Genomic DNA, 15290 nt, shown 5'->3' with positions numbered 1-15290 from the left:
GGATTGCTGTAAGGTTAAAACAACTAGCTAAATCCAAAATTGCACAAAGAGAAGGCTGCTTACAAATTTTTTTTTTTTCTCCCAACCTTGAAACGGCCTTCTCAATGGACACTTTTGAATAGCATGGGCTGTGGGCATAGGGGCTTCAGAGGAAAAGCTATCTACCAGCAATCAAGCAGAGGTACTATATGTTAGAAAAGGTTAAGCACAAGGAATTGGGACTAGAGCTATACTTACATTATTTACAGCCACTAGTTTACCAGAATCCGTATCACAGTACAGAATCAGATTAATGCATATTATAAGCACGCATATACACATTGCCTTTCAAAATATAAGAGAAGGAGGAAGTGAATCCTTGCTTCATAGAAGACACACAGATTGGAGAGAAACCAGGAGGAACTACAAATCTATGATTCTATGAAGCAGAGGGAAGTAGCATGCACAAACAGGAGGAAAGGGAAGCAAGAAACTCTGTGGATTAATGAGGATTAATGTGAATATTTATGAAAAGAGCCAGAAAGAGTGGCAAGAATGGTCTCTCTATTGTTTGGAAGTAAGGACACCCTTTAGGGCTCTGATGGCTCTCATTGTAAGAGAAAGCTTCATACCATATTTGACTCTTTGATTACTTTCGCATTTTAAAAGATAATGCTCAAGATAATGCTGAAGTGATCAAAGACTATTAAAAGAAACCAGAGGGATCTGAAAGAAAATGTTGCACTGTGCTATTCCCTTTTTCAGGATAAACCATTATATTTCTCTTCTTCCAAAAGCCCCTCCAACAGTCAGCCAGCTTTGTGGTCACTAAGCATATACAATACTCACTGAGCTGTTGTTGGTTTTTTTGGGTGGGGGGGAGCCTGCAACCCTTGTCAGCCTGCATGGTGCAGTTTTTGTTCCTATAAGAATTGGCACTCAAATAATTGAGTTCATTATCAGCATATGTTATTTTAAAAATTCTACTTACCACATGAAGAATTTTGTTCTCTGTTTCATATACTGTGCAATCCTGAAAAAAACAAAATTAACAGAGTACAATAATATTATTTTTTGTGCTCCAATGATACGTTTAAATCTAGAAACAAAGGAATGATTTTAATTGTTCACAGACTTTTGCAAACACCCTCTATCCCAGCTGTATTCATATAGAAATAATGTCCATGTCACCTCCCCACAAGTGCATGCATGCATCTTTCCTTCACCATTCTTTTTAATTCCTTCTATCCCTGGTTTACTTATTCAATAATCAGAGGCAGGACTGGTGACAGAGGACACAGCAGGAGCACAGGGGATACTCATGTACTAGGGTTCAAGCCAGTAGGGCCCCCAGGCTCTTAGCTTTCTTTCTTTTTGAATAATCAAACATTTATAAAGAAAATTAGAAAGCAGAATGTAGAAGCACCATTCTAAGGCTCCAGATACAGAAAAACTAGTGTTGCTAAGCACACTTAACCACTTAGGGTGGAATTCAACACTGCAATATAACATTTTTTTTCTCAGTAGAAAGGAAGCCTACATTTTTGGGCTGTTTTATCCACATTGAAGAGTAAAACAAACCTATATTTCATCTTTAACATTTTTTAATGGTAGCACTAATAGAGCATGTTGGTGCCATCCATTGCTCCATAGTTAGCATAAGTTTATTTGTATCCTATGCTGGCAAGTCTCGATAAATCTTGCAGGACTACAGAGAAACTCGTGGTCATTCTGGGTTAATTTGAAGAGCCCACTGGCACTTAAACAATGATGAAATTATTTTTATTTATTTTTAATATATGTTTTCTTATATTTGTTACAGACAAGGTAAAACATGGCTATCCTTCTGGAATTTTTCCAGGAGAGGTATTTTAGCAGACCTTTTTTCATGGCAAAAAGAATTCCTTTCATGAGCTGGCATGTCAGAAAGAAATGACGACTACAAATCAAGGATTAAAGCTGTATTATTGGTGTACAGATGTATTTCTTATTAAGGATACTTAATAAGAACACTTTTAACTTACTAGAAGTGGAGATGAAGTATGGTGTGATTGTTTGGGAGATACGGCTTACAATCAAAGGTTGCAATTCCTCAGAGGTAACTTTTTACCAAAACAATTCTTAAAACAAAACTGCTGTGAATCACCAACAAATAAAGGCAAACTAGCCAGAGAAATGTTTCTAGGAAATGTAGGCTGCAATGCCTTACCAACTTACTAGGGGGAAAATAACACAGAATTCAGTGTGACTTACAACTCAGTAGACATGATTATGACTGCACTGTGAGTCGTTGTAGTTACACTTGTGCTAAAGTAGGCAACAGATAAGCCAATCTGATCTGGTGGAAGGGAAACATAACATTTTCTTTGTGCACATGCATTTTAATTCTGAGAAAATAGATCAAAGCACCACCACTCTTCTAGCACATGTTTGGGGGAAGTACATAGAAGGCAGCCAACAAACAAACAAACAAACAAACAAACAAACAAAACCCCTAAGAAAATAAAAAGAATGCCGTTTCTCCTGCAATTATTTTTGAGTGCCCAATTCACCATAACGATGTTCCTCAGAATACAACCTGATGGAAATCCAGAACACAGGGGGGAAAGTTGGGTCAATTATAGCTCAGGCAAAGCCCAAGACTTACCAAGAAGATTTTATAACATGAGCACAAGTGAGCATAATTCAACCATGGAGCAAGTTGCATGAAGTGCTATAAGGTGGGTAGGACTTCTTACTTTTAAAATTATGAGCAAAGACCTGTTAACAGCATACTCTTTGAAGTATTGGGAATCTGAGGGTCCCCAAAGCAGTTTAGGACACAGAAAGGTTCTTGTTTAGCTCACTGACTGTGTTCAAAACCTTCCTGCTATTTCCAGAAGTCTCAAATTCAAACAGAATAATTTGAAGGAATGTGAACAACATTCGCTAATGTCACAGCTGGCTGTGAATTTATTATCCTTGCAATGTCAGTAGTATATCTAAAAATAAATGTAAAGTATTTGCAGGTGCACCAGGTTTTAGGATTAAGTGCTTCTAGTCATAAATGTGCTTTCAGCAACCTGTCTTCTGTCCTGGCTATTAGTATACACAATGAAACAAAGGCAACTTTCAGTGCTTGCTATGAAATATAAGTATGAAAGTTGCTCATTTACAGGGTTCTAAATATCTAGGCTCATGCATCCTTCAACACAGCTAGAGCTTCACTACTGTTATGGACTCCCACCTCTTCTAAACTTTTTTATGGTCAGTGTTCAAAACATCTAGGTGCATTTTGTGACAGGGAATTTCATTAGTGCAAGCAGTTTCTGAGCTCTGGGTGCAGTACTGCACCTAAGATTTCAGATTAAAACTGCAGAGTGGAAGGAAAGGAAGACCTTTTTCTGCCTCCCCACTTCAATGAAGCTGCTCTCTAGAGAACGTCTTAAGAATATTAGAACGGTGGGCAGGGGGAGGACTGGACCACGTGAAAAATGAACATAATATTTTAGCTGCAGTTCATTCATTTTCATCTTTGTATTCTAGTTATTAAAAAGTGTGCCTAGACATTCCGTTGTTGCACCCATAATCTAGGTTTAATGTGCCATTTAGCTCCTAGCTTTCATATCTCAGTTTCTAACACTGGTTAAGGTCCTTTCCCCACAAAAAAACTCTACCTAAACACAATATAATGCAACAGAAGAGAATTAAGACGTAGCTATTTAAATTCAAGTACAGCTCCTTCAGTTTTAACAGTTTAGAAACTGAGATGCCAGTATCCATGGGAACTACATAGTTTCAAAGAAACAGTAAGCAATTTGTTTGCGTAAATCACTCAGAATGGATAGCACTGAATGAAGTTTTCTAAAAGCAAAATACAAACTCACATTATCAATATATGAGGAAAAGAAGTGCATTATGTAAACAAAACAAAAAAAAGGTTTGAATAGTCCAAAACTGAGCTAGAATCATGAGAGCTTCAGTATCTGAGGGAACCGTGATTTATACAGCAGCAACTCAAGACCATGGGCCAAGACTGACACCATAACACAATATATGAAGTGGAGCCAACAGCATAGAGTACAGGCCAAAGACATCAGCCCTGCTAACTACTGCACAGCACATATTTTATTAAAATATATATATTCATAAAATCTTTCTATCTCTGTTGCAAAAAAATGCAAGAGACCTACAAATGACAGTAATGCTTGAAAAATACAGCATATCTTAAAAAGGCTTGCGGACATCTGCCCAAAGAACAGGGCGTGCTCCGCAGCGAGGCTTGCGGGGAGCTTCCTGAAGCCTGGAGAGCGAGAGGGGTCGGTGCGCACCGACGCCTCTTGCTCTCCAGGCTTCAGCGAAAGCCTGCATTCGCCCCATAAGACGCACACACATTTCCCCTTCATTTTTGGAGGGGAAAAAGTGCGTCGAATAGGGCGAAAAATACGGTACTATCTGCATCCAGTTGTCAGTGTTCACCAAAACCTTTCCTGGTGCTTTGTAGACCAACTGAAATTTCCAGAGACTCTTCAAAGGCATCCCCACACAGAGCACACTGCAATTATATTTGGTGTAAATAAGGGATGTGCCACTATGTGCACCAGCATAAACTGGACAAAAGCACCCCTGACCATGGCCTCTACTGAGCATCTAGAAGCGAAGTTCAATGTAGGAGTATTCCTAAACTGAGTGTTCAAGGGGAGTACTACCCTATCCAAAACAGGGTTAATCCCTATTCCTAGTTCCTTTTCCACCTAACCAAGAACACTTTTGTCTTGTTTGAGTTAAGCTTCCATTAACTACCTCTAGCCCATTATCATCCCTAACCACTCACTAAGTAAAGCAACAACTTTCCCGAAAACAAACAAGAGTTTTTCAGGACATCTTTGCTTCTTTCACTCTGTACCCTGAAGGCAATATATTACAGTGGTGTATGGCAAGACGAAATTAATTCATTCCGCAAGTTTTTTCTTCTTGCGAGTTTTTCGTCTTGCGAAGCACGGTTTCCCATAGGAATGCACTGAAAATCAATCAATGCGTTCCTATGGAGACCGTCCCGGGAACAGAGGGGAAGCGCCACGCGCCTTCCCCTCTGTCCCCGGACCTGTTTTAAAGCAAGGGAAGGGGCAGCGGGGAGAATCGCACGCGCCTTCCCCTCTGTCCCCTCTTTTGAAGCAAGGGGCGGAGGGGAGATTGCTTCTCCCCGTTGCCGCCCCTTGGTTCAAAAGGGGTCCGGGGAGAGAGGGGAAGGCGCGCGCGCCTTCCCCTCTGTCCCCGGAGATTGCGGGGCTGGCAACGGGGAGAAGCGATCTTCTCCCCGCCGCCCCTTGCTTCAAAAGAGGTCCGGGGACAGCGGGGAAGACGCGCTGCGCTTCCCCGCTATCCCCGGAGCTTGTGGTGCAAGCTTCGTTTTGCGAAGCAAGCCCATAGGGAAATGCGTCTTGCGAAGCGGCTAAGAAAACGAAAAACTCCTTCGTCTAGCGAGTTTTTCGTCTTCCGAGGCATTCGTCTTGCGGGGTACCACTGTAATAATATTACAAGCACTGGTCTCCTTCCCCCTCGTTTACAGTAGATGCACTGCAGAAGCCAAGCAATGCATCCCCCAATGAAAACTACTTATTATTGATCTTAGTATTTGAAACTGTGTATTTTTTACATACTTTGTAAGACCCTAGATATTTTCCCTAGCATATTCCTCATTTCTTAATTCCCTTTGCAACAAATAGTTATTTAGTAGGATGTTTAAAAAAAGAATTATACTTTTTTTCTCCCAGTGACCCATCTACCATTTCCAATGAATTTTACTGATATTCTTCTAATAAATATGTATTCAATGTGTTACTTGCAAAAGGAATCCTTTCTGTGCACATTGACCTCTTTCACTGATAATTTAATGAGTTACTCTCCCCCTCCCCAGTTTTACTCTGGCCTCCATAATCTTCAATATTCACCACATGTCAAAGTTTGTGTTTTATGATGAATCTCAAAGATAATCTATGTTACTTTAAAATCAGTGGGAAATGGTACAGCATGAAGATTAAGGACTCACATTTCTATAAATCATTTTTATTAAAGTCTTGTTTAAAAAATGCAAATAGCTGCCAAGTTGAATGTAACTTTTGTCCTATTTCTAAACAGTTTTTCACATTATTACTGATAGCCAGTACTTTTTTTTTGGGGGGGGGGTACTCAATGATACACAGTACTGGCATCTCTTTTTGTTACTGTTAAAAAGTGTGGCACTTACTGTTACAATTTCATGGTGAGTACTGGCACCTATTTTTCTAGAAGAAAAGTACCGATAGCATTATCAATTAACAGCACCATCCTATGCACGTTGCTTAGAAGTACATCCCACTGAATTCAGTGAAACTTACTCCCAAGTGTGTACAGGATTGTGGTCTATTTCAACAATGAGCTCAATAGGTTTTGCTGTCTCTGGCTGTTTTAAGAATCCTAGCCTTGTTCTTAAAACAGCCAGAAAATCAATATAGTATAGTTTTAAAAATAATAATAATAAATGAAATAACTAATGCAAGCATGTGTATACATATAAACACACACTTACAATACATTCCTCAGTGCCAAAAATAAATAAGCAAATTTAATCATATTATTTGTTTATTTTAATTCAATAGAAACAAAAATATGCCCTAGAAATGTGAACAAACAAGTTCACAGTCTTAAACTCTAAGAGCTGTCTTGAAACATAAATCCATATATGCATACAACTAGAAAATATAAATTCTCCATATTTTTAAGGTTTACAATTAAAATAATCCTCACTGTAAAGGAAAATGGGAAAAAATAAGAAAATATTGGCATATCCAATGTTTCATGCAGCTACCAGGTATAATTGCTGTATTGTTTTTCTAAATTTATGACAGCATGCTCTACTTAACAACAGCAGCAGCCATGCACAACTGTAGACACATCTAAAGCACCCATGCTCAGTCCACTAGATCCTTTTTCACCAATACAGGACAAATATAGATTATGTTTGCATACAGCAAGTTACTATTGTTTCCTCAAAATATCCAGCTAGAGGATAATCTATCATCATCCACTAAGGCAAAAGTGGCACATGTCTTCAGTTCCACAAAGCCTGAGTCACTGAGAAGGCACTGGAATAATATGACCATATTCAGAGGGATAATGTTTATTCTCTCTGTTGTAGCAACTGCCATGAGCTGTGCTACATGTTATATGATTTTTTTATTGTACTTTTAAAGACATACCACAGATTATCAGTTTCGGAACCCCTGCTGTATGGTTTTGGGGAGAGCATGCAAAGATCTGCCCCAGGAAGTCAATTTCCATTAAATAATGGCTCAGAGCAAAATCACAGTATACCCAACTGTTAATATTTTATCATATGGCTGAGTCTCCTTCTGAGTCTTGCAAATATATATCTACATCACATCAGTGGCAGAGCTTCATTCTCCGGCACCGGGGGGCGGAGAGCAGGCGGGGGTGGGGCTGGCACGCGTCCCAGGGGTGTGGCGCACTACCCACAGGGGCGTGGCATGCGTCCTGGGGGCGTGACGTGCCGCCTGCAGGGGTGTGGCACCCAGCATGGGCAGGGGGGGCAGCCGCGATGGCACCCCACCGGGATCGTGCTGCTGGGGGCGGTACGCTCTCCCTGCACTCCTCTTCCTCTGCCAGTGCATCACATCCATTTAGCTATCCAATCCTTCCAAACAACTAAATCTATCCATCTTCATCTGGTATGCCAGCTGATACCCTACCTGCCTGCACCCTGTCTTGCCAGAGTGGTACATGCTCTGGTTATCTTCCACTTGGACTACAGCAATGCACTCTATGTGGGGCTTTCTTTGAAGGTGACTTGGAAACTACAACTAATCCAGAATGTGGCTGCCAGACTGGTGACTGGGAGTGGCTGCCAGGACCAAATAACATTGATCCTAAAAGATCTACATTGGCTCCCAAGTATGCTTCTGAGCTCAATTCAAAGTGTTGGTGCTGATCTTTAAAGCCCTACATGGCTTTGGTCCGGTATACCTGAAGGAGCGTCTTCACTCCCATCGTTCAACCTGGACACTGAGATCCAGCTTTAAGTGCCTTCTGGTAGCTTCCTCATTGAGAGAATTGAGGTTACAGGAATCCAGGCAGAGGGCCCACCCTGTGGAATGCCTGCCTGTAATATGTCAAGGAAATAAACTATATGACTTTTAGAATATATCTGAAGGCAGCCCTGTAAAGGGAAGGTTTTAATGTTTAATGTTTTCCTGTGTTTGATGTTTTAATTTGTTAGAAGTTACCCAGAATGGCTGGCAGCATATAAATATAAATTATTATTATCCTACCTATCTAGTTATTCCAGGACCTACCTACTTAGTTCCTCACTCCTTGTTTCTTGCTTGTCTCATATGAATTCTACCACCGCCATAGTATTTGAAATGCAACAAACTTGTGAGAAACTGTACAGAAATGCATTTTCTTTCTCCTAATGAAATGAGGTGAATATGCGGGAAATAACTGAAGGCACTCACACCTACACTAAACTTAAAGATGGAAGCCTATTGCATTATCTACATAAATGTCAGCTGAAATGTCTAGCAAGTAGGTGAAGATGCCCACACAGCTGTCTCCCAGGGCAATATTCTTTCCCTGTTGAAGTATGAGAAGGTACTAATAAGCATTAAGACAAATAAATGTGATCTTTAAACCACAGGAAAAGCCACTAGAAGCCTCTCTCTTTTCTACAAATGGAATTTTTAAAAATTAAACTTTTAACTTATGAAAAGACCTTGACTATACACATAATTTATTATATAACTTGTGAAAAGGCTCTTGTTGCCAGGGAGATAGACTTAGGACAACCAGTGTTGCCAGGGAGATAGACTTAGGACAACCAGTTCTATGCACAATGCTTATAGCAATGTGGAAACCAATCAGATTTTTGTACATGCTGCTTTTCAAAAATATATATATGGAAACAGAAAACACAAAGCCCTTTTCCTCCACCTGAAGCAGTATGAGCAAGGGGCTTGTGGGAGCAAGACGAATAAAAATAACATTTCATCACTCTGCTGTTCTGAAACCCCTAATCAACAAAAAGTAGATGAGGCTTTTAACACCTATCTGCAAGAGTGTGGAATCAACATGGGCTTTGTGATTAGATTCCAAAAGGAAGCCTTGGAAGCATTTGGATGTGAAGAGAAAACAGCAGACCCTAATCTAGAAATCTCTCTTCCCCCTGCATACATCTTAAGGTATGTTAGGAAGCTGCAGCACTATTTTATCAGGTGAACACGTCAAGAAGAGACAATCCATGCTTTCCTAAGTACCCATATTAAGTACCAGCCTGAATGGAATGTTTGACTGACACTTTTACATAGAAAGGAGCATAGTTCAGGAGATGGCTTCAAGAACACATGATCACATTGTGCAGTACACAATTATTCACATAAAGATTTCTGTTATGGGAATTATATCAAATGTGTTGAAGAAATTATGTGCAGACATCAGTAGGAACTTTCATGTGTGGGTATTATTATTATTATTATTGCTATCTTGCCAAAATGGCTTCTATATATATGTATAATATGAATTGTAGGGAAAAACTTATAAAATGTATTTAACTAACTATAATTTTTTGAACTTATTTATATAGGATTATAATTGAAATAAGTATGGCAGCTCTAAAACCTGAATACATTTTGTCAAAATGCAACTATAAAGTAAATGTGTCCAAGAAGCCCCAAACCACCATATTTCTCAAGCACAGTGAACAAGTAATAATTAAACCAAGAGATCCATGCAGCAGACCCAATACATTTTATACATGCCTTCAAATATAAGAATGAATATAAGAACAATTGCATAATCCCTGTCATTATTTAATTTTATATAATCTCCATGCAGTCAAAGTGATCTTCCAAAAGTAGTCCTTCAGATAAATTCTGTCATAAATCTCAAATGCTATGAACTAAAAACAGGTATGTGATACCTTCAATATTAACTATAAATTTTGATGAAGTATGATAGTCCCCAATTAGCATGACAACACTTCTAAATGTAAACAATAAAACATGGGTATTTAATTTAAATTGTATAATGAAAAATACACAAAATTTACAAGACAATTATTGGTATTATCCTATGCAATGGAAATCTGCCTGCACAATGGGACTTCCAGTTTCCTTCTCCCACCCTGGCATGCCCAAAAAATCTGCTCCAGAATGTCTCCCAACCTTTCAGAGCAGATTGTGTGCAGGAGTGTGCAGGGGGCTGCAACAGGGTGATGAACAAGAACACTAGCTGCATAAGAAAGCACTGCTTGCACTAACTGAATCTCACCCTCTGTCCAGCCACAGAAACACAATAAAATGTAGGCTGTTTGTATTATAATAAATGCATGTTCAATTAAATCAACATTTACTTGTAGGTAACTTATCTCAAATAAGTAGGGGCCAACTTTACATGTGCAGAAGCAATCTTTCAAACATAACAAAGGGGCATGAGTAAAAATGAGATACAGACTAAAGTATAATAAAATACAGATGGGAGACAGCTATGATCATTATGGCTGATTTTTCTCCACTTTGGTCCCACTCACTTCTAAACTAATATGTTCATATGTTGGTGTTAAACTGCCTGGTGATACTGTTCCTTCTTTATATTCTTTAATAAATAGATCAACAGTGAATATTAATTCCTTCCACTCCAGAAAAGTCAAATGTGCAAATTAATAAATTGTCTTGTTATAGTGTTATAGGTGAACAGCCATAAAAACAGGATACTGTTATACATTGGGGAGGGGGATTAGATTTTTATTTAATAAATGTATAACCTGCCTTCTAAATAATTTCTCACAAGGTGGTGAATGAAACATCTCTAAGATACTGGAAATGAATTACTTAACATTAAATAAGAATTCCAAAGAATATAAAATTTCCTGACACATTCTTCCTCTCCTCTCCCTACAAGGAAATGAACATAAAATGAAGTATTATAAAATTACCAGGCAGCAATTGGCAATGTAGATATCTTAGTCATTTAGCAAATAAAAATGGTTTGACTGTAGAGGAAACCTGTGTTTACAATCTTACACAGAATGCTTCTTTTAAAATAAAACTAAACAAGATATGAAGGTGACCTCATACCTGCTGTACAATAGTTGTTAATTCAAGACAGAGCTGTATGACATTGTTCCTTGTTACAGAATAATCTGTCACAGCAGCAAAAGGTGATCTGAAAAAATGAAAAGTTTAATAAAATGAAATCATGGTTACTCTTTAAGTACTAAGTATACACAGACAACTTCAACAATAGCATTTATGAAAAACAAATATGCTACAGTTATATACAATACACCAGGCGTAGGGAAACTCAGCCCTCCAAATGTTTTGAGACCACAATTCCCATCATCCCTGACCACTGGTCCTGTTAGCTAGGGGTGATGGGAGTTGTAGTCCCAAAACACCTGGAGGGCCAAGTTTCCCTATGCCTGTAATACACTGCTTTGCAAGCAGTACAAGATCATTACATGTAGCCATTGCTGAAACTTATTCCTTTGAAGTGTTTTATATTCATAGAGTTCTATGACATTTTGAATTGTCAGAACTTAATAAGAGTATTATCATCCTATGGCTTTTGAAGTTTTCCAAATGGATAAAAAATGGCTATCTACAATATTTGTGTCTTTTGGAGAACATTGAAAGAGAAAAAAATATCTTCTACTCTGAAGCTGCAACTAAATTTGAAGGGAGAAGATTAACCATACCCTCCAACCACTCGGCAAAACTGGTTAATAACCAGAAAAGAAGAAACACATTGGTCCCCAAAGAGAACAAAAGACAAGATAAATTTATATAAATGTTGTATATAATTATTTGTGTAGATGCAAATTCCTCTCATGCCATTCTTTGCTACTCTAATGCAACATTATTTACATCCCAAGGCAGGAATGTTGCACCATTTATTGAACTGATTTAGGCTGCACTATGAAATACAGAACTATGATTGGACTTAAATGAAAGAAATGCTTTTTTCTTCATATAAAGGAACATTGGAAATTTTAATTACACAACTCCTACTAAGAGTGAATCTTTCTGCTTATGATCCTTGATCCTGAGGGACTCATTTGTTATTTTTTACTTCTACTACCCATATAAAAATCAGATGTGTACATGTGATAACCTTATCCCTCCCCCTCTGTAGTACCCCTTTTGATTAAGTTTACAAACACTGACTTCTCAAGGCCACCCAGCAAACTTTGTGACTGAGTAGAGATTTTCCTTTAGGTTTCCCAGCCCAAGTTACACCTGTAACTGGAACCTGCTGCATACTAATGCAGTGCCCAACGTTCCTCTCCACTGTTGCAATCAGTCAGGTATGCCCACCTCTGTGGTGCCCCATTACATTATCCTACATTTCTTCCCCCACCCCCAAACTAACATATAGCATTTCAAGGTCACTCAGCACATTCATTGGCTTGTTCCGGGGGGTGTTCAAAAGCCGTTTTGTACTTCTGCAAAACCTCTTTTGAAAACAGAGAGAAGGAGAGAGAAAATGAACATGAATATTTTAGCATGGGCACAATATTAACCACAACACATGCCAGAAACGTAGCACATTTCCCAACCATCATCAGTTATGTCTCCTCCTGGATTTTTCTACAGCACTAACAACAAGTCTACCCCATTCTGACTTGTAACTTCCATTCAAAGCACTTTAATCTTCACCATTATCTATATTATAAACTACCACAGTTGTTTGCCTTTTGAGCTTTTTAGCATGCTCTACTAGAATAAGGGGAAATGGGAAAAAAGATTTATCTCAGACAATCAGGTAAACAGTGTTTGGTTCTGGGGCTCTCATGAGTACTTTTCTATAAAATGACACAGCAGAGGATAGCTACAAAAAGAATCATGTGGAGTGAAATTCTAAGCCAGATTATTTAAAACCCTTTCATACATGACTTCCAAACTATAAAGAATTGTATATTAAGACTTTCAAGACTCCATCTCAATGATATTTTTTTAAAGACATTTCTTTGAGACGCTCCTGGTCCTATACTTCAGGTTACATGGTTCTCTTCTCACCCTTTAAATTTGTTTCAGATGGAAAGATGAAGCATTTGTAAAAATATTCTCCTGCCATCTCCCCTCACTTGTATTCAACACTAAAAGCATGGAAAGATGGAAAAAATAACAGAAATCTAGTGAGTTGAAGGAAGGGCGAGGTGTAATGCTGCTGCCAAATGGAGCAGATTTAAATACTGCACTGAAATGGCTGTTTCAACAGGTGGACCAGGAAAGAGTGAAGTGGTCCTAAAGAAAGCAAGTAAAAAAAAAGAGAAGCTTATAAATATTCATCTCATTCTTAACATACTCCATAGTGCATTAGCTTTGGAGGCTTTAGGGTTTTAGATTGGGGGAAGCATGAAGACAAAAATGAGACCACTGAAGCCAATTATGCAAAAAGAAAGCAGTATTACTTGGCATGAGAAGGAGGAAAGAACAGGATATATAAGAACAGTTAGCAACCACAGCTTCTAAAACAACTTTCTTCCACAATAGTAGGTACACAAGATGGATAACTTTACTGTCCATGGTAAATCACTTTCATTTTTGCCCTTTGGTATCTTGTTAAAATGTTGTTATTTTGAGTTTCTTGCATTGTTGTATTTTAAGATTCATATACATGATTAGTAAGGTACCATGCAGTGCACAACCTACTATTCCAAACACTGCAGCTGTTAAACTACAGTATTAGGCTCCTGATAACATATTGTAGATCAAATATCCTATTATCTTCTGAAAAACTGCAGGGTATTGAAGAGTAAATTGATACAGCATATAGCTGTAGTCTAGACCAAGATACACGTTTCAGTGAAATAAAAATACAAATGTTTCAATGAAACAAATAATAAGAAACGAAGTACCAAGAACTGTCATTATTCTGCTCCTTCCTAATGGGTGAAGACATATATTCCAAATATGGCAGAAGTTGTTTCAACATACTTTCTTTGCATTCTGAGGATTTGTCTTCAGGAGAGAAAACTTGTGTTCAGACAGTTTCTACCACACTTGCAGATCCAGACTGAATATTGTGATAGTTCCTCTTTTTTTAAAGCAGGTAACTTCAACTTGCAGATATAACCTTATAATATAGAGTTAGAACTCTATAAACATCATATGAACATGTAGGTGAATATGCATAACTAAAATGGTCATCCACGAAAGTCCTGAAATTACCTGTCTAGCCAAGCCAGGAGACTTTTTGCTGCTCCAATCAGATCCACCACTGAGGTAAGGAAATCATTTGGTAATTTTCTGCTGGTTCTGCCATCATAGTGACCACTTCTCCTTCTTCCCGTGATAAAGTTCTGAAGGTTTTTGGCAGATGCATTTAGCTTGTGAGAAAGTGTCTTTAGGTTTTCAGTTTCCAGTCCATAGTTCTGCATTTAAAAGAAATTGGGAAAACAGTTAGTTCTTCATCTTTATAGAAAGCACTAAAAAACCCCAAGGATGGTTAAAATCTAAGCATACATGGCAAACTGCTTTAAAAAGTCCTTGCATACTTTGTTTCCAAAAAATATTGACACAGACTTGGGCAAAAGTCTATATAATCTTTATCTACGGAAACAAACAAGTGTACTTTTCTGATATCCTGTAAAGCAATTTTAAGCCTTTAATCAATTTAACCTCTCTATAGACCCACTTTCATCTGTGTGACATAAGAACTGAACTACTCTGTCCATACAGGAAACTGAATCTTGAATCTCATGTAGACTAAACTATATCTATTAAATGCAGAAGAGGTGACCCTCTTCTTGCCAGGGGCTAACATTTTTTATGTCCTCCAAGCCTAAAGCCAAAAGCCACATCTTTACAGCAACAGGTATGGCCATACTCATTTATAGCCAACATATTCATGTTGTATAACCATGTGGGTGGCAGATGATGCAGTACTGTCTTACCTCTTGCCTTCCTTTGAGTAGCTTTTATCAATGTGTGGATATTTCTAGGAAAAGCTTCCAATATGCTGTGAAGCTTATCCTTAAAATGTACTTAGTTAAGAAAACCAATTTTTAAAAAACTTTTTTTTTTTGCTATTGTTACATAATACCTACCTACACTAAATCATCTTAATCCAGATGTAGCTGTGGCTTGCACTGTGCACATATGAGCTAGCTCATTTGTTTGAATAGATGGTTTGACTAAATGGAGCACAATCCAAAGTAGACACTCCTCAGATGTGTGGAGCAACCCTTACAAACAATAATTTTCATGGGTGGCATTCAATTAAGTTTCACTCACAGCCGATCCGTTTAAATTTATGAAAATGACTAAGTTAGATCC

The 15290-nt window shown here is 38.2% G+C and overlaps 1 protein-coding gene across 16 annotated transcripts in view; it reads right to left on the bottom strand.

Moving 5' to 3' along the window:
- Window positions 1-15290, bottom strand: part of CNKSR2 (connector enhancer of kinase suppressor of Ras 2) — a 237273-nt gene that overhangs the window by 95037 nt on the left and 126946 nt on the right. For all 16 annotated transcript variants that reach the window (XM_083501843.1, XM_083501836.1, XM_083501838.1 and 13 more), the window contains 3 exons: window positions 14184-14386; window positions 11088-11175; window positions 971-1012 (listed from right to left, as the gene is read on the bottom strand). In XM_083501843.1, the coding sequence (XP_083357969.1) occupies window positions 971-1012; window positions 11088-11175; window positions 14184-14386 (333 nt within the window). The remainder of the gene's footprint in view (window positions 1-970; window positions 1013-11087; window positions 11176-14183; window positions 14387-15290) is intronic.

This window comes from Podarcis liolepis (genome assembly GCF_965112155.1).
Source record: "Podarcis liolepis genome assembly, chromosome: 4".
NCBI classification, from domain to species: Eukaryota; Metazoa; Chordata; class Lepidosauria; order Squamata; family Lacertidae; genus Podarcis; species Podarcis liolepis.
The sequence above is the reverse complement of the archived record's forward strand: the minus strand, read 5'-3'. Positions and strand labels throughout refer to the sequence as shown.